A 20,973-nucleotide genomic window follows, 5' to 3' on the forward strand; every position below is an offset into this window, starting at 1 on the left:
ACCCTTGCATGCATTTTCTGCTATGCAAATCCCGTTACCAGCTTCTCTCGACAGGAAACATAATACTAACCCAGCTGAAGAGATTTGATTGCGAGCGCTTTCAGCCCGCTGGTATCCACATCCATCGAGATGAATTGCGTCGAGTAACGGAAGGATTTCTCGGAAAAGAAACGACAAACACCGGGAACTGATCAATGTTAGGTCAAATAGCGGTGGCATAGCTGATGAGAAGACCGCGATTGGTCGTCTCATGATTCGGCAATTCCGTAGTCACGCAACTCTTATCGCCGTTGGTCGTCCTTCTGTTGAATGGCTCTTCTACCACAGGCCGCAGCACACAAGCTTTCCCAGCCACCCAGCCTCCTGATATTGATGCACATGGGTAGCCCACGGGATTCGGAAGGTGGAGGAAAGAATGAAACGGTACAGCGAAAGAAGATGGGCAACAGAAACCTCTCACGGGAGCTGAGCGCTAGAAGAAAGGGTAAGAGAGTTGTGACAGATCAATAGTTCAACAGAAGTCCCCAATATAAGAAAAAATATACGTAACTTCGCACGTCCGCTGAGGACCAGAATCGGAAGCACTTGAGCTGGTGTCTCGTCATTACATCCCCCTTTTATATCTCCGGTGGCCCCATTGTCCATTGCAGCCCGATGATGGGGAATCTGACCTGGGACAGACTGGATGCCCGACAAAAATTGCCACGGGAGCGCGGGTTGGGGACTGAGTGGAGGAGGTATGGGACGGCCTGGACCAGGCTCCGGCCATTCATAGATCTCTCCTAAAATTTCGCTTTCCAAGCCAGAGCGGGGTCAATTCGGAGAAAGGAGCGAATTGGCGGCCAGATAGTGAGGGACGGGCGGAATTGGGGGGTTGGGATTGGAGAGAAATGGAGGAATTGGGAAAGTGAGTGTCAAAGGGGTGGTGGGAAAGAAACCTCCGGGGATGGCCCAATGCCCAATGGATCAATCGCCCATCCCATCCCCCCTCTCAATTGAGGTCACAGTCCTCGTCATGGACCTTCCCGCCGGAGGGAAGACCCTCCGGTGAAGGCTATATAAACCCTCTTCTCATCCTTCGTCGTCCTCTTCCTCTTCTTCTTTCTCTTCTACCTCATCAAGTGCGGTTATCAGTTTGACGTGCATTCATTCTTGCTCGTGATCCCTACCCTGTGTCTTCCCATACACCTCCATCCCTTCGGAGCTAGACCTCGATACTTCCTTGTGACTGAAGAGTCTTCATCTTATAGTCCCCCATTGTCTTCGTTTCGACGCTCTTGTGGACCAAGCAACAAGACGAATCATCATGGCGACCCATCACTATCAGTCTCCTTCTCTTCCCATCAATGTTCCCTCTAAGGCTCCTGCTCCTGCCAGCCTCTATCCCATTACCAGAGTTTCTGGATCTCCTCCAGATATCTCTGACACTAGCACTACTGCAGGAAGCCGCACCTCTGCAGGTTTCAGCTACAGCTCTGGCAGCATCGGCGGCGATTATGAAACGAGCTCTGCGTCGTATTCTGGTGTGGATGTCGTCGACGTTCTCAACGACCGCATGCAGGATGTCTTTGATCCCACACCTTTGGACAGGGGACTGGCAACACAGGCACAAACGTGAGCATTTCTCTTTGCGGTTCCAAGGGGGTTCCAGCTGCCGTTGGATTGGGCCAATTTGGGATTCTGGCATGCAACAAAAATGAGATGGAAACAAACTGACGTGTAAGACTAGTTCCGGTCAGTTGAACGCCAAACAGCGAGAGCTTTTGGAATTGCAGGCCCTGGCACAACGTCGTCTAAAAGGAGTCCGAGCCACCTTCAACGACGGTATCAAAGTTGCTCGCGAGACCAAGCGTGACTTGGAATGGACACAGAAGCGTGTGAAGTGAGTTTCCAAGTTTCCCCAAGAGCCCCCCTGTATCGCATATACAGCAGCTGAGGGACTCCGCTCCGCCGGCGGAGAGCACAGGCGCCCGCTGCGCTCCGCTGTCAGAATATTTCTTGGCAGCGCAGTTGCTGCAGCAGGTGCTGCATCCCAGCCTAAGCCTCCATTATCCCAAATACCCCAAATACTGACAGATCACGTAAATAGTGCTCTCAAGGCAAAGGCCGAAAATAACTTTCCCGACGAGTATAGACGGGCGTCCAAGAAGTACACTTTCGACGACAATTAATCCCAAGCTAAGGGCTTATATTGGCTCGGTCCGGTTTCACATCGGTCCAGATTTTTGGAGGCACACACCTCTATTTGGCAACCACGATAACGGTTCTGTATAGGGTAAAATTGGGTTTCTGGGTTCGGATCTGGCGTGGGTTTTTGAAGGGCTACTTGATCTTTTTGCGTTATCTCGCGACTGAAGGGATTTTGGGCTGGTACATGTTTTTGCTTTTTTTTCCTCGGGCGCCGTGTCTTTGGGTGGACGCGTCGCTATACCATAGTGCGCTGAATCTGGCGAAATATACATTCGAACTTCGAACACTGGTTCTCTAGGACATCAACAGCAGTCGCGCTTGCGGTGGTGGGCGAGATCATAGCCAAAAGGTAATATCCACGTGCCAGAAATGCGGCCCACTGTGCATCAGCCCAAAGCAACCAGGTGAAAAGGGAGTCACAATCAGGCTTGTGACGAGCAGGGGCTGGGTCATGTGCCAACCCGAATCACATTAAATCACCCTTAGAGCGGGATGGGCTTGTGGGGGGAGTGTGGCACGGTCCTCTGAGGTATCCTGCAGTGCATTCCAGGGGTTGTCCCCGGGTCTCACGAGCGACATTCTCGGCGATACATTATACACCCTGTATAGCTTTTGGGAGCACTAGAGCTCAGACTGCCAGACCCCGCTATACGTATGTCATGACTCGAGGGTGGGAGGACCATTGTCGTCATTCCCGGCTGCCGACGTCCTTGGGAACCCCCCACCTTGGATGAGCGGAACTGGAACCTCTGCTGACTCCACTCCGCCAGCGGACATGGCTGTACCGCCTGCTCCGCTCCGCCCTATGGTTAGAACGCGCTGGTTGCCGCTTTAAGGCTGGTCATGCATGTCATGGTACAGGGTGTGGTTGGAGCTTCTAGGCGTCGACTTGCAATTGTGTCACACAGCCAATGGCCATAGAATGATTGTCATGGTAGTCAGAAGCTATTATTAATCCTGCAGTGCACGAAGTGAAACTGTGAATACTTAGTGATCAAACTCAGAAGGCATATTTGTGTTGGAAGGTGCAATATGGGGTCGATAGCCGGTTGTTAGCTTCTAGACAGTGGAGAATATTGTGTTAGCTCCACAGTGCAATGTTTCTGATATGCGTCACCCTATTTCTAGCCTTCAATTTGACAGTTAGTGGTATACTTGCAGTAAAATGTTATAGGAGGGGGATTCTACTACCGCGACGTGGAGTTATACATTATCCCCTGGCTGGGGGGAGGGGGGGAGGAAGCCCAATAGTACGTGAAATAAAGGCTATACTAAACCATCACATACTAGTCACCAGCGAACAACACAGAAATAGATCGATTAGCTCCATAATAGTGCGTGAGCACGAATATAGTTCAATCAATTCGCAAATGTGTGAGGGAGACGGAGAGGGAGACGGAAGTACTTGTCTACCCCTAAGTAGACCACCATCAATTTGCGACAAAGGGGGAGTCGATCTATCAATGACCAAGGCCGTGCCTGCCGTTATAGGTAGTGCCAACTATCGAGAGCTTTGGAAAAAGGAAGGAACGTTTTATTACCGAGTTAGTCATGCATGAATCTCTAGTTTGAAGCTTGCAATAATTTTTTTTTTTTTTTTTACTTGAGTTCCGGTTAGTGTGACATTTATGTGATCCTCATAGTTGTTTTTCGATTTTCTATTCTCAAGATGAGAGTGTTTGACTTTGCCCGGATGGTCGGTACAGCATGTTTCATTTTTCTGGGCTAACTTGATCAGGGGCTCGGGGTTGAGGGGTGTACTATATTTGGATCTGGGCTGCCCAACTGGCTCTCAATACATCTACACTCAACTATGAATGTCGCTGATACGATGCATAGTGAGGTGGTTGTTTGGCATACCTTCTAGCGTCTATAGAGGTCCCATCAACTTAAAATGAATTGATTGTCCTTGTTCCCGTTATTTGCCTTAGGGGCTACTCGGCGAAAGTTATCAGCATGCATTTCCTCAACACATCACTTGACAACCGCACGACGTCATATAACCATGGCACAGCAATGTAGATACCATTTCCTTCTCAAATTAGGTCCTACTACTCCCACCATCTCAAGGAACTCCTGCTGCTTGATCTGAACTCATCTACATCCATGTCAGAAATGCGTCGCGACAACGATCATTTCGAACTAACACTGGAAGGGAGTCTTACCAGTATCGCTCAAGGAATTTCGTCACAACAGGTTTCATTTCCTTCCACGGGTCTTGAATGAAACTAGGTTGGAAGTAGGCCATAGCACCGCTCAGAGTCTTAATCCCGTCCGACCATCTGATCAAGTCATCGTTTCGAAACTGTTTACGATTCGGTGCGGTGTATACATAAGGCGGTGGAGGTGGCCTGCGTTGGCTCACCATGACCCTCTTATTGTTCTGTTCCACAGGTTTATATGGCCCAGGCCTGGGCACTCCTGACTTGGATGCCACACTAGGGACAGGGTTCGCGATAACACGGTTATTCGTGCTAGCGGTGGGTTTCGCATAATGATCTGTTCAAAGCGCGAAACGTTAGAGATCGTTATTATATTGAGACATCACAAAGAGACTCGATACTTGCTATGTAAAACAGAACTACTCTTTACCGGCTCCTGCTGGCGGATCTTTGTGTCCAACGAGTTACTAGGATGCCTGCCATTGACCCTGACGTTTGTGGTAGGAGCAGGAGGAATCATCCCGTTGGTTTTGTTCTCCATGCTCACAGAGGCGCCTGTGGCTTTTGCAGCCTCGTTCAACGTCTCCCTGTGTAGCGGCTGAACCTTCCATTCCTCATAGAGAGGCGAGCGAGGTTTAGCCCGTCGGGGGCTCTGAACGTGTGGCTGGCTGGGCATCGTCTGATGCTTGGGCATCCTGTCTACCGGATTGCCAGGTTTGATCGGAGTGTAGTCCTTGATAGTGTCGGGGGCCCATTCTTGGAGGAACTCATATTCTCTCTGTGACACCTCCTTCTTCAGGATCTGTTTGGGTGTGAAACTGCACGCTGCCATCGTTGTTGGTAGATATGTAGAGTAGCGTTTGCGGTGGTGTAAAGTGTTGTAATCTAGAAGTTTCAAAGCAAGAGCTGCAAATATAGTAAGGAAAGGGCTTTCGAAGGTTTGTAGCAAGCAAAAGAAACACAGAAGTTGGAAATGGGAGGGCAGAGGGCAGAGGGCAGAGGGCAGAGGGCAGAGGGCAGAGGGCAGAGGGCAGAGGAAAGAGGAAAGAGGAAAGAGGAAAGAGGGCAGGTGTGGGTGCGAAGTGAAGTGGATGAGGGAATTAGTTCCCTGCCACACGATCTCGATAGAATACAATTCACGTTATTGTAAGTTATTCACTCCCATACATCATACAGGCACTCTTGCGCATGGCAGCGACATATGCAGTGTGCTTTACCTAGCATCAAGGCACCTTAATCATGCATAGTCCCGAACCAATTATGTTAGGATGGAACTTAGGCAGATTCAGATACGAACGCGAATAGGTCGGAATCTTCCATAGGAATCTTCCATAACTACACAATAGTCAATGTCTGTTATCGAAACCGCTGAGCTACCAAGATGCAATTGAGGGTCAGGATTAACACATGAAATATGAGTCTCCACTCAGAAGCAGTCTCATCCTGCAGCTAAAGCTGGGGTAAGATTCATTACAAAAAGGAAAATACTATCGTACTGGAGGGCGGTCTTGTAGGATGATATTGTTCGGTTCTTAGCATTTACCCCCCAGGCTTCCTTCAAAGGGTACTCCAGGGATGACAGGCGTCTACAACAGCCGGAGGCATCGATACCATAGCCTCTATACTACGTAGGAGAGGGAGCTCTGTGAAAGATCATGTCATTTATTTATTCGTAGAGATTTGATCTCTATTAAAGCATTTTCATGTATATTTTCAATACTACTTTCTGGATATTTCAACATCATCAAGTATGGTGCCAAAGGGAATCTATCATGATTACCTGATCCTTCATACCAGAAGTTTTACTTCTGACCATAGTCATACCGACCTTCAACCATAATATGTCTACAGTTAGCCATTAGCCTATGTATTTTACATCAATGCTAATGACCATATAGTTTTATACCTTCAAATGCCTATTGACTTATAGCTTATCAGAATTCAAATAGAATAACTTTTGCATGCAAGCGATCAATAGTAGCTACAAAGTAAACAGCAGTACCAGATAAACAATATCGTCTATAAGCAGAAATAAATATGGAATCTTTAGGTCGGAACCCGGTTATAAAAGGTGAAGGGCCTCCGTGATGTTCTACCAACACGACACTGCAGGCAGTAAGCGACTCAACTTGAGCTGCAGAGGCGTTGGGCCGCTTTACAACAGTAAGAGAATGGGTCCACTCCATATCTTCAGTTGAGCTTTTTGGCGGCAATCTAATCAAAAGCCTTGAAGCCCTTGTAATTTTAAACACGATCCGACAATCGCCTGTCGCCAGTGACTCGTCACACTGTCACCACGACTCCATCAGCTGGTGCACAGTCTCCACGCTCAGACCACAGCAAGCCTTGGCTGCAAGGAACAGCACTATCTGGGTAGTGCACCATGTCTAGTAACAAGCGATATTATTATTGAGTTTAGCATCTAAATAAGCTTACAAGCGAATAGCCAACGTAGCGACAATCTTAAGATGGTCCCAGACCTTGAGAAGGAGCAAACGCTCCTTAAACACCAGAACGCTCTGCCTCGATAGCGTTGTTGATAACCTGCACGAAGCGGCCAACCTTATCCACGTCTTTCTTAGCCGTCTGAATCCCACTGAAGATCTTCTTCACACCAACTCCAATGGTGCCGTCATCGGATATACTGCCAATGCCTGCCAGTGCCTGGCCAATTTCCTGCTCGTTGAATGCGCCAGAATGCTCCAAGATGTGCTTTAGCTCATCGTATGTCATCACGTTGGGAACCATGATGTCGGCATCAAAGGAGCTGAACAAGTCAAGCTGCTTCATCACAAATCTCTGCGTAGTGGTTGCTATGATCAAGAGTCGGCGACCCTTGTTAGGATGTTTCCTCAACACGGCCTGCAAAGTCTGCAAGATTGTGTTGCTGAAGCGAGGGCCGACAGGAACCCACTCGATGAGCTTCTCGAGATTATCGATAACGACAACACTTGTGCGACTCTTATAAGCATCATCGAAGACTTTGATAATGCGCTGAACCTTTGCCGTTTCGCTGAAGCCTCCCATGTCTTCGGGACTGATCAATTTAATGAAGGGGAATCCAGAGTCTATAGCAATTCGAGCCGCGAGAGCCGTTTTGCCACTTGCAGTGGGCCCATGTAGCAAAACCGAGAACAAAGGTGAGGATTCATCCTCGGCAACTTGCTTGACGAACAGGCCGCCCTCCTTGAGGATTTCATTGATCACGGGCGAGAAGTGTGTGATGCCATGTTGAATACGACTAGAAAGCTCTTCTTCAGAGACACCAAACGCAGGTGTGACCTCTTCGAGCGCATGGTGGAAGTCGGACCGGTTGACCTTCATGTTCACGACATCGTCGCTGATGCTGGCTGTCGTGCCCGCCTTGATATGCCGGGAGAATGCAAAAGAAGATGCGGACTTCACAAGACCAGATATTTCAGCACCAGAGAAGTTCTTGGTCATCAGGGCCAGCTCAGCCAGGTCAACATCATCATCCATGACGTCGTTATCCCGCATCTTTTGGGTGTGAATCTTAAGAATCTGGGCTCGGCCTTTCTCATCAGGAAGAGAGATCTCCATATGAACTTCAAGACGACCAGGACGCAACAGTGCCTCATCAATCATGTCCTTTCTGTTGGTCATTCCAATGAGTAGGATATTGTTGAGCTGATCCACACCATCCAGCTTCGAGAGCAGCTGGTTCACCACACTGTCACCAACGCCCGTACCACCTCCAGCTCCACTGCCACGCTGCTTGCAGACAGCGTCTAGTTCATCGAAGATGATGATGTGAAGACCACTTTCATCTCCCTTTTCTTTGTATTCCTTCTCGGCGTCTGCGAACATTTTCCGAATGTTTTCTTCGGACTGACCAACATACTTGTTAAGCACTTCGGGTCCGTTGATGACCTTGGGCTCCCGGGCATTGAGCATCTTTCCGATCTGACGAGCAATCAAGGTTTTACCCGTTCCGGGAGGACCATAAAGCAGGATACCCTTGACGTGCTGAAGTCCCAATTTCTCCACCAAACCCGGAGGGAAGATACGGGACGCGAACGCACGACGGAAGATAGTACTGAACTCGGAATCAAGACCACCAATGCCCATGTTCTCGAACTTGAAGTCAGGTTGGATGATGGAGTTCGCCGCCGGTCGGCGGTTCGAGGGCTTCAAGTTGATACCAGTACTAGCATCCTTGAAGAACGTAATCTGGGAGTGCCTGGTGAGTATACCCCGCGCCGTAGGATCCGTCTCGACGCTGCCACCGCTGGCAGTCTCCGAGGATAGATCGACTCTCTGAACGGTTTTGACGGTCAACAGAAGTGGGATGCTGCGATGATCCATTAATATTTTCTGGCCGGGGGCGAAGATTTGGTTCTCGAAGTTCTGTACAAATCAGTTGCCGCTCTTTCTTCCACCGGAAATGGGGAAAAGTACCCTGATCACCACACTTGCCAGCTCATCTTGATCATATGGAGTCTCGACCCGCTTCTTCCCAGCAAACCCAACCTCAATATCTGTAGAACCGACGTAGGCCTGTCCGCCCTGACTGAAAGGGTCGTAGATTTGCACCGAAACGGTATCCGTGAAAGCGACGCCAGCCCATGTCCGCTGAGGATCAGACATGCTGATTTGTCCCGGGGGGAACCCATCAAGAGGGCGCGCGGAGAAGACGTAGAGACCGTTAATGAGTAGGAGGAGATCGTGTCCATCGCGGGAGGGTGGGAATTCCTGGGCGGAAACAGCAACCCTAGACACAGTTAGAAGAAGGACAAGCGAGGCAGCGACCACATTTGAACGTACAAGTTCCCAAATGTATACGTATTATCCGGGCTCTTGGCAGGACGCAGCGTCCATGATCGGCCTGAGCTCACGGGCTTCTCCCCAACGGGGTTTCTCGGAGGCATTTGCGGCGGTCTCCCGGTATATTGGGGTGGCGCTCCGTATCCTGCAGGACTAAATACCAAGCGTATCAACCACTGTTGTTTCATTATGGTGCCGTGTAAGGTCCATACCTTGCGCCCGACCTGGAGGGGTAGGGGGCTTGTCCTTGAGCTGGGTTGGTATAACCGTCGCCTCGAGAGGGGCGGGAGCCGAAAGGATTAGGGACGGAAGGATAGTTGTTGCGATTGAACATCTTCAGACCAGATAGAGGAGGACTTCGAGTTGCAAATTAAAAGGGAACTGCAATGAGTTCCCAGACGAGGACAGAGTATGTATAGACTGGTTACTTGTGGCGGAGCGATGCTGCCAGCAGCTGTTGCCTTGAGACCAAGTACTCAAATGATCTGATTATGACTAGATAGTATATGAGTACACAAGCAAAATGTGATGTTGAGTATAGGCAACTGAATATATGGAATAGAAGTGAGGTAGAGGATGGAAAGAAAGAAGAATAATGAGAGGTGGCGGTCTCACATTGGATGGGGGGGGAAGCTCCAGCGCCCGCGACACATGGACCGTAGGTAAGGTACCCAGGGTTCCCGCCCCATCGGTCGGTCCGCCCACCTCCGTCTTCGCCGACCGGTCTGGATGACGCTGCTTCTCGTTCACGCACCCCGGAGGGAGAACTGACGCCTCCATCCCCACCAGTTCATTACATCGCCATACCTTAAAGATGCCTCTGTCAGTATACCATATTCCCCCTGTCTTGGCATGCTTGAGTACTTACAGTGTTCTTTTGCAGTCACCTTCTCGGCAAGAAGTCATGGAACGTCTACAACCCAGCGAACATCGAGCGCGTTCGGCGCGACGAGGCTCAGGCCAAAGCCCAAGAAGAGGAGGAAGAGCGTCTCATGCAAGAAGCTGATGCTGAACGAAGGATTCAGATACTCCGCGGCGAACGGCCTTCAACACCACCTCCGCCGCCCCCAACGCCGTCCGGCCGCCCACAAGAGAGGAAAAGTCATACAGAGGATGCAGGCCGATTTAGAAAGAGAAGGCGCTTAGCCGGAGAGGATGATACAGATAGAGACATTAGATTTGCACAGGAAGACGCACAGTTGGCGCTGGATAGACGGGCGCAACAAGCCGCTGCTCGGTCAAGCGATGCGCCACTTCATGATAGTACTGGTCACATTGATCTGTTCCCTTCAGAGGCGAAGCGCAAGCCCGTGGAACAGAATGCAGAGGCAGAAAAGGAGGCGAAAGACAAGAAACGAGAGCTCGAAGACCAATACACGATGCGATTCTCTAATGCGGCTGGGTTTCGACAATCTGTTGGACAAGACCCTTGGTATTCGTCTTCGCAACGCGAGGGCGCAGCTGCTGAATCCATGCCAAGCAAGGACGTCTGGGGAAATGAGGACCCATTAAGGAGAGAAAGGGAGAAGGCCCGGATGGATGCAAATGACCCGCTCGCGGCGATGAGAAAGGGCGTCCGCCAGTTGAAGACGGTTGAGCAGGAGAGGAAAAGGTGGAATGAGGAACGAAGTCGAGAGCTGGAAGCTCTGAAGGCTTCGGAGAAGCATCGATCTTCTCATCGCAGTAGGAGGTCGCCATCGCAGGATAGCATCGAAGGCTTCAGACTTGATGCTTCCCCGGATAGGCGTCGAGATGACAAGGATGGAAGATCCCGTCGACACCATCGGCATCGTAGAGATAGAAGTCGAGATCGTTCGCATCGACGAACCTCCCATTCTGATTCGCGGTCTCATCGTTCTCATCATGATCGACACCACCGACACAGGGATTCCAGACGCCATGACGAAGACTCCCGATCGAGACGTTGAAGTGTTCAACTTCGCACTCACACCAGAACTTCATGGGCAGCTTACAACTCTAGGCTCTCTTGTACACGATCTAAAGCTACATTCGTTGAGTCGTACTCTTAGTCGATGGAAGCAGGTAGCGAGCCTTGTCTATGACTAACGCATTTTGAAGACTATCTATCTACTTAAACTGGAGATGAGTCTGCAACGAGACCTGCAACTTATTGCAGACCCCACTTCTGGGAACCCTTTTCGCCATCCTGGCTATCCCATTCGATGGTAATGTCCAAGGAGCGGGACTTCTCCGACTTCTTTTGATAGCCGACCTTTCCAGTGATGGTCTGGCCCTTCTTCAAGGCGACGCCCTTTCTCTTCTCATGGTCGATGAGAAGGATACTCTGCTGCCAGTGCGTCTCTTTACCATAAGGTCCCGTGGTGAAAGCGACGATGCCCTTCTTCTGCATTTCGGACGGAACAGCGTCGTCGGCAATGGGTGAGTCGCTCGAAGGCATGAAAAAGATATCGAACCAGATAGCAAAACCGTCCAGCGCGTCAATGTCCTCGGTAAGAGTGACCTGGAATTCCTTCAGGAACGACAGCTCCTCAACAGTGATGGTATGTAGAGGAAGGGGAAGGAAAACGGCAGATTGGCCAGGAATCGATGATGGCTCCACGACACGAACCAGAGCCTCATCATAGATACCAGTCAGCATGCTGCTCATATTGAAGCCGTACACACTCTTCCAGAATGAGATGTGGTTTGCGATGAAGTCAGGGTCGGCGAAGGGAGCGACGCGGAGTGTAGCGTGCGAGGGAACCATGAGTCCTCCGGGGGCGAGATACCGGTCCCGAGCGTAAATGACCGAGTCAAACATGGCCTCGAACAGTAGACCGTAGCCCATCCATTCGGAGATAATGATGTCAACTTGCTGAACTGGCAGCGTGACTTCCTCAATTTTACCGCGAATGCACCTAGAAGTTTAGGTATCAGCTGTCAGTCACGCAACTAGAAAAACCAAGATATTGCGAAACATACGTTATGACATCACCAAATCCATTCTCGTAGATGATTTCCTTGGCTCTATCAATAATATTGGAATTATCGACCGAAATAACCTTCTTCGCACCGGCCTTCGCGCAGAACATGGACAAAATGCCAGTTCCGCAGCCAACATCGAGGACAACCTTATCCTTGAACACGTGCTTGTTCTCATATACGAAGTCGCGGTAGGAATCAGTGCGGATGGTGTCCTTGAGCATGGACTCGTGGATTCCTAGATAAGAAGCGCGTTAGTATCAGAAACCGAGCAGCCCTGGGATCAAGGACATCATACCGTTGTAGGCGTAGGAAGTGAAATAGTCCGCGTCGATTTCTTCGACCCTGTTAGCGGCCTTTTGTGCGGACGCGTCACTGAGGGTAGAGCCGAGCTTCTCATCCTCCTTGGTCAATTGCTCCTCCATAGACTTCTGCACGGCCTCTCTATACTCGGAGAACTGGGTTTGAAGGCGTTCCAGGTCTTCCTGGAGTTCGATCACGCGTCTTTCAGCGTCAGAACCACCAGTTGTCTCGGCGGTTTCGTCCTCAATGTCATCCAGACTGTAGAGAAGGGCATCATCCTCCAGCACGGGCTTCAGGTAAGCATCGTCCTCGAATTTGTCGGCGGAAGAGACGTCGGGAGACATGTTGCCTTCTTTCACTTGAGTTCGGACATAGTTGACCAACTTGATAGTACCCAGGAAGTCCAGGTCTGATAGCGAAACACAAGTTGAAATAGGTTAGCCATAGTTCATATCAAATGTATCGACCAACAGACAATCGTCCGGGCTTGAGCAGCAGAGGGAAATAGCAAATGCTAAATCCAAGTACAATTGACTACACACCGAGCTCCTTTTGAATCCTCCGCAGATCAAAGTTGTACTTGTCTTTGGTCTCCTTGAGCATGGCCCGCACGTCAGGGTAAACCTTCTCGGAGAACAGGCCCACGACGGGCTGGGTATCATCATCGGGCTCGACATCTTCCCATCCTTCCTCGTTGCTTACATCCGAGCTATCGGAAGAGACGGAGCGTGCATCATCGTCTCTGGGCAGACGCTCAGAGGGGAGAGCAGAAGCAGACATGGCGCAACTGCGGGGAAACAGAACCAATTGAGACGGTTATTTTTCGTAGGAGCGGGACTGGTATATTATGGTATCTAAGCGACAACCAAATGAAATTGAACCAAAGACACTGTCACTAGATATGAAGAAGAAGAGAAGAAAATGTCGGAGCTAATGGTTGCTGCCGACAGAATTCGATATGGAAGTACCTGAGGAGGAGGGGTTGAGTCGAGATTCCCGCCGGAGAAAAAAAGTCAAATAATCGAGGGGAAAAAATTAGAAAATTCTCGGAAAAGGCAGCCCCGCCGGCTTGGGACTGGATTGGGTTGATTTGTTCCAAATGTTTATCCACCTGACGGGGCCCAGAACTGCGATAACAGCCTGAGGCCATCGGCTTCCCCGCCAACAACAGCGTCACCGCTTCCCTCACTGCTTTCCAGACCAAACGATCCCCTCTTGCTCGCCTGCCAGATAACCCCCACCCCTTGAAGACCACTGTTATTACCGTTGCAGCTGCAGAGAGACTGTGACACTCTGTTTGTTTGACCTGCTTTCCCTTACATGTCCCTATAGCTAGTGTGCTGCCCGCGAGGAGCGACTATCCCCTCCGCCTTCACTCCCTCCCTGTTTTGGTTTTGTTGCCAATACAAACAACAACCATGGCCTTCTTCTTCAACCGTGGTCGGTCCCGCCAGCCTTCGGACATTGCCAGATCAATCAAGGAACTCTTGGTGAGGCTTCGAGAATCGCCAACCACTGCCAAGGTTCGTCGCTCCGATCTGTTATGTTTACATTTGCGGCTGCCGATAAGCAACTTCCAAAACAAAGGAGTACTGACCATTCCGTAACCCGATAGGTCGAAGATGATCTGGCGAAGCAACTATCTCAGATGAAACTCATTGTTCAGGGTACTCAAGGTATGTCTCATGCATGAACCCTTACCAATGGCCCTTTTTCTCCCAGAACAAGTGCAGGGGCGCCAGATGGGCTTCGGAATGGACGTCGGCTGATGTGAGCTTACCTTTCAGAAATTGAGGTGTCCCTCGAACAAGTTCAAGCATTAGTGCAGGCTACCCTGCAGGAAGATTTGCTCTACGAACTAGCCCAAGGGCTTCATCGTCTGCCCTTCGAAGCTCGAAAAGACACACAAACTATCTTCTCCCACATCCTCCGTTTCAAACCCGTCAATGCAAGCCATGCAGACCCTCCTGTCATTTCCTACATTGTCCACAAACGACCCGAAATTATCATCGAACTGTGCAAGGGCTACGAGCATAGCCAAAGTGCCATGCCATGCGGCACTATCTTGCGAGAAGCGCTGAAGTTTGATGTTATCGCGGCAATAATCCTCTATGACCAGTCGGAAGAGGGGGAGCCAGCGATTCGACTGACGGAGGTGCAGCCGGGCGTGCCTCAAGAGGGCAATGGCATATTCTGGAGGTTCTTTTACTGGATCGACCGAGGGAGCTTCGAACTGAGTGCCGACTCTTTCACAACGTTTAGGGTGAGCGCTTGTGTCGGCTTTTGACACCATGCCGTCCCGGAAGCTAACTGATGTGCAGGAGATCTTGACCCGCCATAAATCCATCGTTACGGGCTATCTGGCCACGAACTTTGACCTCTTCTTCGCCAAATTCAACGAGGTACTTGTACAGTCCAGCTCGTATGTCACTAAAAGACAAAGCATCAAGCTACTAGGAGAGATCCTTCTGGACCGAACCAACTACAATGTGATGATGGCCTATGTGGAGAGTGGGGAGAATCTCAAGCTGTGTATGAAACTGCTGCGGGACGACCGAAAGATGGTCCAGTATGAGGGCTTCCACGTGTTCAAGGTATGTGGGCAACTTCTAGCTTGGTCCGCTGCAAGGACCCAGGCCACTGACCCTTATTACATTACAGGTGTTTGTTGCGAACCCCAATAAATCGGTTGCGGTGCAGCGGATCCTGATCAACAACCGTGATCGGCTGTTGAAATTCTTACCGAGGTTCCTAGAGGACCGGACGGACGACGATCAATTTACGGATGAGAAGAGTTTCCTGGTGCGCCAGATTGAGCTTCTTCCCAAGGAGCCGATTGAGCCAGCACGGTCCGCGCGCGAAGCGTCTCGCTCCGGCATCAACACGGCAGCAGTGGCCTGAAGGCCTTGTGAATGAAGAATTAAGCTGCGACCATTGGCAGGGGAACGGCCAATCTATCGATCCTCCCGTGCCAATATGCTTTTTACCCCTGCTTTTCCTTTGTCGACCAAGTGCGGGTCTGCGTCGGAGGGCCGTGTGCACTGGGGGCACGCTAGGCCGCGGTGCCGTTTGTTTGCATTGAAGGCAAGCTGGTTTCTAGCCTTCTCGGAGTTTAACAGTGGGTTGTCACAATCTAAAGGGAAAGAAAGGGGACAAGAATTAGGGTTTGAATTTTTTTTTTTTTTTTTTTTTTGTTCTGAAAAAAAACCTGAAAGCCGGCCGCAAGAGAAGGGCAGAAAGAAGAAGTGCACGAGAATAAAGAATCGCCCCTAAGGGCAGTAGTCCTTGCATGTAAGTAACGCCGGATGTAGATAAAGTCAGTAGGCAAATCATGGAAGTGGATCAGAGTAGTGTTTACGGGATACTACTAGTAGTAGATACTTCTGTAGAGAACCTGGAAATAAAAACCGGGAACTGTAAGATCATCATCCATGCATATAATATTGTAGGATTGCAGTAGACAAAGGACGGAGAATTTTACACAGACCTGATGAATTCTTCACTTGAGCGAAACCCCCCTCTCTGTCAAGGGGGAGGGAAGCGAAGCCACTGCTAGTAGACTAGTTAGTGTACTTTCTAGTAGGGAAAAATAGTGAGAGACTTGACGTTTCCCCTTTCCTCGGCCGGGTCAGTATCATCCACTCCTGCTGTCTATCTCGCAACCTAAAAGATTAGTAGTTCTACTAGGAGTAGGGAGGGAGCCGACGCTATCCCCTACCTAGCCGAGAGAATTAAAGGGTAAAAAATAAATAAGAAAAATTACAAGCCCCAAAATTCCAAACCGCAAAAGGAGGAGAAAGAAAAGCAGATAGGCACGAAAGTTTGTAGATAGTAGGAATGAAACTCTATCAGAAGGAAGTAATTGCTTCTCACATGATAGGCGAGGGAGGGGGAGGAGTAAGAGAAGAGCCCCAATTTCCAGTTTCATTCTTGGTGGTTTGTGCGCAAAACGAGGGGGAGGAGGAAGAAGAAGAAGAAGAAGAAGAAGATCAACCCGTCAAACAGTCAAATCCGTGGACTAGTCAGTAGTAGTACACTAGTAGTTTTGAACTCCTGGAGTAATAATAAAGCCGGGCCAGCAAACAAACCGTTACGTTGCCTGTTGGGCGTGGGATGATTTATGTTCCTCCCCCCTCCAAATCCCACGATCGCATTGGATAATCTCCCCCTCTCTCCCACTTCAGTTCCTGTACCAATGGATTGGATGGAGTCACTTGCTAGATAGACTAGATACTAGCAGTGTATCCATTTCTATTATTATCAAAATTCTGGGAAGTCCAACGTAAAATTAACCGTGTGAAGATCCACTGCTGCGTGGCCCTCCCGAAGAATTAAATGATACTAAATTAATTATAATATAGTGGATCGCAGGCCCCCCTTCGTGATCCTTGCCTTGGAGTTTGGTTGAAGACAAGAAGGAGACGTTATTGTCGTCGTCGTCGTGGTCCTCCTCGTTCTTGATTATTATATTTTTTTTATCTTCGTTTTTTTCCAATAGAAACGGGAATTTTCCAAGAGGAGGGAATCAATTCTCAGGGCTGACTCCTGGTAGGCTATTACTAGGTAGCGATACTACTACTATTTTTACTGTTCATGAACAACCACGACCACAACTACCACTCCTACTCCTACTCCTACTCCTACTGCTACTACTCCAAGTAGACACTCCTTTCGACCAATACAAAATCAACGGGAGGGTGAGATTCTCCATTCCACTTTCCGCTTCCTCATTCTCCAATGCTCATTGCGAGGAAAAGAAAGATACACCTCATTGTGACCACATTCCTTGAATTCTCTTCTTTTTTTTTTTTTCTCTCCTTCCAACTCTCTCACCCATCGTCTTTTCTCCGACCATCCTACCATATTTATTGTTATTCTTTTTTACCTTTCATGATTCTTGCTTTTTCATCATTATTATTTGCAAGCTATCACCTTTGCCAAGCCTGGCTCTGACTGACTGACGCTCTCTTACTCGCTTCTATTTTATTTTATTTTATTTGATTTTTTATTTTTTTGCCGCGGTCCAGCCATTCTTGCTCCCCCCCTCCGTCTTTCCCTTTTGCTCGTCCGCCTTCGTTCCTCGCAACCATTTTGGGGGCCATGGTTCGCTGCGCAAGAGACCTCTTCCCCCCAGTGTCGTTCATTTTCCGTCGTGTGACCGTTTAATCTTAATCCTAATAATTTTCAAATCTTAATCAATCGCAATCCGTGACCCTTTTTTTCGTGCCAGAATCCCAGTTCTCACATCCGTTCCTTTGTGGCTACAGTCCTGCTACGCTCCCCGCCTCCCTCCCTGTCCCTCCCTCCTTCGCTCGCGCCCTCGCCCCCCCTTGGTTAAACCGGCGTGCACCACCGTCTCCTCCGGCTCGTCCAGAAGGCTCAAAAGCCCTGCGCAGCTCCGTCCAGAAAGTATTCCACCCCCCTCGAGTTAAGGCGCAAGCGATGCCAGGATAATGGTAGAAATGCGATCCGCTTCTGTCCCTGCTGTCGTGATGTCCGACTCCGCTTCAACCATCCAGACCGTTCCCTACGACGACACCATCGCCGCCACGGCCCCTATCGCCGTTCGCTCCGCCTCATACCCGACCCCAGTGGATTGTACTTCGTGCTCGGAGGAAACATCGCATAGCGCATCGTCCGGTAGTGCTTGGGATCAGTCGGGGTCCGCGCCGTCGCAACAAAATGCCAGATCGCGGCGGAACAGGTTCACTGCCTTACCAGAGGCTGGGGCCTCGACCGTGAGCTTGCGCTCACTGCGCAACAGCATCCCCAGTATCATTGTCAATGATACCGCCTCCCGTCCTGCGTCCCGCCCAGGATCTCGTCCCGGTTCGCGGTGGTCGGAGCGCAGATGGGGCGGTCTGAGAAGTAAGAAGTCGGGTGAGTTCGATCGAGATGACGATGCTCCCCCTGTACCGCCGATTCAAGCCCCTTTCAATGGCATTGCTCTGGATATCCCGAACTCGGCTCTCGATGGTCTGGGACCGCAATCGATGCGTTTCTCCAAGCGCGGAAGTCTTATCAAGGAGGAATCGAAACGCCAATCACAACAGCAAATTGAACAAGAGGAAGCAAGACGACGCGAGGCGGCTCAACAAACTCAGGATGGGGACAATCAGCAACAACGGGGACCTGACAGAGAACCGGCGTCACCTGATGTCGCCTCGTCGGAACAAAATAGCACAGAGCCGGAGACCATCGAGACGCCATCGAGGCGGTCAAAGCCCGTCTCGACCCTCCGAGTCAGGCACAGCGCCATGGCAAGCAGAGCCATCTCTGCGGACGAAGATATGTTGTCGCGACGGGTACGGCTGATGTATGAGAAGGGCGAAGAAAATGTGACAGACTCAGAAGTAGCGAAATCCATGACCATGGAGAATGGCATCTTGTGGGAAGATACCCCGACCAGTATGGAGACCTCTCGTCTTTCTGGACCCAGTATGTCAGTGGATACCAAAAGTGTGGTGTCGTCTCTCGGTCCAGAGAATGGTCCAGCAATTAAAAGAGAGGCTCACGAGTTAGCTGGAGGCATTGAGTACTGGCAGAATATCAAGGCCGGAGATGTCGATCGATACGGTTTCATCCGGTCACCGACGTCCAACTCCAACGAAGGCATTGACCCCAGTCCGATCCAGCGTGTCTCTACCAGCCTACTTATGGCTTCTGAGACGCCGCGACGGAAACATTCCATCCGTCCACCCTCGGCCATCGGAGGAAATCGTCCCTTTTCAGGCCTCACAGGCCGCTCCCCGACGCGGAAGATGTCTGAGCCCTCCATACGGCCAACCTCTTCTCACAGCATGTATAGTACGACCATGATGCGACGATCAACCTCGCGGTTTCGTCGGGCCGCCAACCATCTGCCACACAATCGCGACCGCCGCGTCAAAGATGAGGCGAGCGATATGCTCACCCACCCGACAGCTCCTCTGAATCCGGGTGAGAAACAGGACGCAGCTGCCGCCCGCGCGGCGAGAAAGAAAGAGTGGGAAAGGGAAGATAAATGGACAAAGATGGCCCGCCCTATGCGGAGCGGAGATGGCGGTGGCATGACATTCGAGTTTGACACGACAAGCTCCAAGCTGATTGAGCGGACATGGAAAGGCATCCCCGACCGATGGCGAGCGACCGCGTGGTACGCCTTTTTGAAATCCAGCGCCAGAATGCACAGTGACAGCCCTTCGGAAGAGGAGCTAATTGAAGCGTTCAATGAATTCCAATTGGTTTCATCGCCCGATGATGTCCAGATCGATATAGACGTTCCGAGAACCATCACCAGTCACATCATGTTCCGGCGACGGTATCGTGGAGGCCAACGACTATTGTTCCGAGTACTTCATGCGATGTCCTTGTACTTCCCAGACACGGGATACGTGCAGGGCATGGCTGCCCTGGCTGCGACTCTTCTCGCCTACTACGACGAAGAACACGCCTTCATCATGCTCGTGCGACTGTGGCAATTACGGGGTTTGGAGCGTCTGTACCAGTCCGGCTTCTCAGGCCTCATGGAGGCCTTGGGGGATTTTGAACGAGAGTGGCTAGAAAAAGGAGAGGTAGCTGCCAAGCTGGTGAGTGGAACAGCATCTTCCCATATATCCCGACACACAAGGTTCTAACCAACATTTAGAATGAACTTGGAATTCCTCCTACGGCATACGGCACGCGGTGGTACCTGACCCTTTTCAACTACTCCATCCCATTCCCCGCCCAACTCCGCGTTTGGGACGTCTTCATGCTCCTTGGTGATGCCGACGACCTCACGGCACCCGGCTCTTCAGGCAAAGGCAGCAAAAAGGACGCACCCACCAGTGCCTTTGGCAACGGACTGGATGTCCTCCACGCGACCTCCGCCGCCCTAATTGACGGCATGCGCGACATCATCCTCGAATCGGACTTTGAGAACTCCATGAAAGTCCTCACCAGCTGGGTTCCTATCAAGGACATCGAGCTATTCATGCGTGTCGCCAAAGCCGAGTGGAAAGTGCACCGTCGCAAAAAGATCTCTTAGTGACTTTGCAGCAGCAGCAAAGCAAATAATCAAGTGACGTGATGTGACGACCTCTATCTACGGCGCGGACTAGATCCGCAGATTTACTTCGATAATACATACAGCACAACCCTACCTTATAATATACTTAGCTACTCGATCCTCACCCCCTCCTCACCTTACCTACCCACTTTTACGATTCGACCCGACGAATTCTTGATGAATGAACAAAAGTCGTTTTGTTTCTTTCATTTTATAATACAGTTATTCTTCTTCTTCGACATTGCTACTTCTCTTTATATTTTTATTTCATGGATTCTATTTCTCTTTGACGGCTCTCACATGACGATACCAATCACTCACTACCTCGTTCGATGACGGCAACCAACAACCTTTGTCTGATTGTTTGTCCGTCTCTCGAACTACGAATGGATCTCATACATACAACATACATACATACATACGTACTCGCTCGGTCTACATACATACACAACTTACACAGATACATACGCGCACCCTCACCCAATCGTTAATACATACATACCCCTCTACCTCTCCAGAGAATGGGGAAAGTGTTTATGTCAACAGACACCCTTCGTCACA

The 20,973-nt window shown here is 50.2% G+C and overlaps 7 protein-coding genes across 7 annotated transcripts; 4 read left to right on the plus strand and 3 right to left on the minus strand.

Annotated features, from left to right (window-relative positions):
* The first annotated feature begins 1,073 nt into the window (after positions 1-1,073).
* BO87DRAFT_377138 (KxDL motif-containing protein) lies at positions 1,074-2,526 on the plus strand. Its single transcript, XM_025623475.1, has 3 exons — positions 1,074-1,614; positions 1,730-1,882; positions 2,090-2,526. Exons 1-3 carry the CDS (start codon positions 1,307-1,309, stop codon positions 2,169-2,171), a joined length of 543 nt encoding a protein of 180 aa, XP_025478907.1. The 5' UTR covers positions 1,074-1,306; the 3' UTR covers positions 2,172-2,526.
* A 1,825-nt stretch (positions 2,527-4,351) lies between these two features.
* BO87DRAFT_397543 (uncharacterized protein) lies at positions 4,352-5,184 on the minus strand (the record flags this gene model as incomplete). The annotated part of the gene is made up of 2 exons (XM_025625311.1): positions 4,352-4,689; positions 4,758-5,184. The coding sequence occupies 2 exons, from the start codon at positions 5,182-5,184 to the stop codon at positions 4,352-4,354; spliced, it is 765 nt and encodes a 254-aa protein (XP_025478908.1).
* Positions 5,185-6,739: 1,555 nt separating this feature from the next.
* On the minus strand, positions 6,740-9,746 carry BO87DRAFT_360220 (AAA family ATPase SEC18). The gene is made up of 4 exons (XM_025621546.1): positions 9,350-9,746; positions 9,138-9,290; positions 8,772-9,084; positions 6,740-8,720 (listed from the first exon to the last, which is right to left on the minus strand). Exons 1-4 carry the CDS (start codon positions 9,469-9,471, stop codon positions 6,855-6,857), a joined length of 2,454 nt encoding a protein of 817 aa, XP_025478909.1. The 5' UTR covers positions 9,472-9,746; the 3' UTR covers positions 6,740-6,854.
* A 205-nt stretch (positions 9,747-9,951) lies between these two features.
* BO87DRAFT_426634 (uncharacterized protein) lies at positions 9,952-11,204 on the plus strand (the record flags this gene model as incomplete). Its single annotated transcript, XM_025627376.1, has 3 exons — positions 9,952-9,959; positions 10,021-10,820; positions 10,882-11,204. 3 exons carry the CDS (start codon positions 9,952-9,954, stop codon positions 11,202-11,204), a joined length of 1,131 nt encoding a protein of 376 aa, XP_025478910.1.
* On the minus strand, positions 11,180-13,436 carry BO87DRAFT_377140 (protein arginine methyltransferase RmtB). The gene is made up of 4 exons (XM_025623476.1): positions 12,926-13,436; positions 12,379-12,792; positions 12,081-12,318; positions 11,180-12,016 (listed from the first exon to the last, which is right to left on the minus strand). Exons 1-4 carry the CDS (start codon positions 13,161-13,163, stop codon positions 11,266-11,268), a joined length of 1,641 nt encoding a protein of 546 aa, XP_025478911.1. The 5' UTR covers positions 13,164-13,436; the 3' UTR covers positions 11,180-11,265.
* A 145-nt stretch (positions 13,437-13,581) lies between these two features.
* On the plus strand, positions 13,582-15,549 carry BO87DRAFT_335926 (Mo25 family protein). Its single transcript, XM_025620512.1, has 5 exons — positions 13,582-13,906; positions 13,999-14,059; positions 14,171-14,646; positions 14,705-14,977; positions 15,045-15,549. The coding sequence occupies exons 1-5, from the start codon at positions 13,802-13,804 to the stop codon at positions 15,282-15,284; spliced, it is 1,155 nt and encodes a 384-aa protein (XP_025478912.1). The 5' UTR covers positions 13,582-13,801; the 3' UTR covers positions 15,285-15,549.
* Positions 15,550-17,586: 2,037 nt separating this feature from the next.
* On the plus strand, positions 17,587-20,568 carry BO87DRAFT_68551 (putative TBC domain protein). The gene is made up of 2 exons (XM_025629476.1): positions 17,587-19,951; positions 20,011-20,568. The coding sequence occupies exons 1-2, from the start codon at positions 17,837-17,839 to the stop codon at positions 20,389-20,391; spliced, it is 2,496 nt and encodes an 831-aa protein (XP_025478913.1). The 5' UTR covers positions 17,587-17,836; the 3' UTR covers positions 20,392-20,568.
* The last annotated feature ends 405 nt before the right edge of the window (positions 20,569-20,973 follow it).

This window comes from Aspergillus neoniger (genome assembly GCF_003184625.1).
Source record: "Aspergillus neoniger CBS 115656 unplaced genomic scaffold BO87scaffold_19, whole genome shotgun sequence".
Classification (NCBI taxonomy): Eukaryota; Fungi; Ascomycota; class Eurotiomycetes; order Eurotiales; family Aspergillaceae; genus Aspergillus; species Aspergillus neoniger.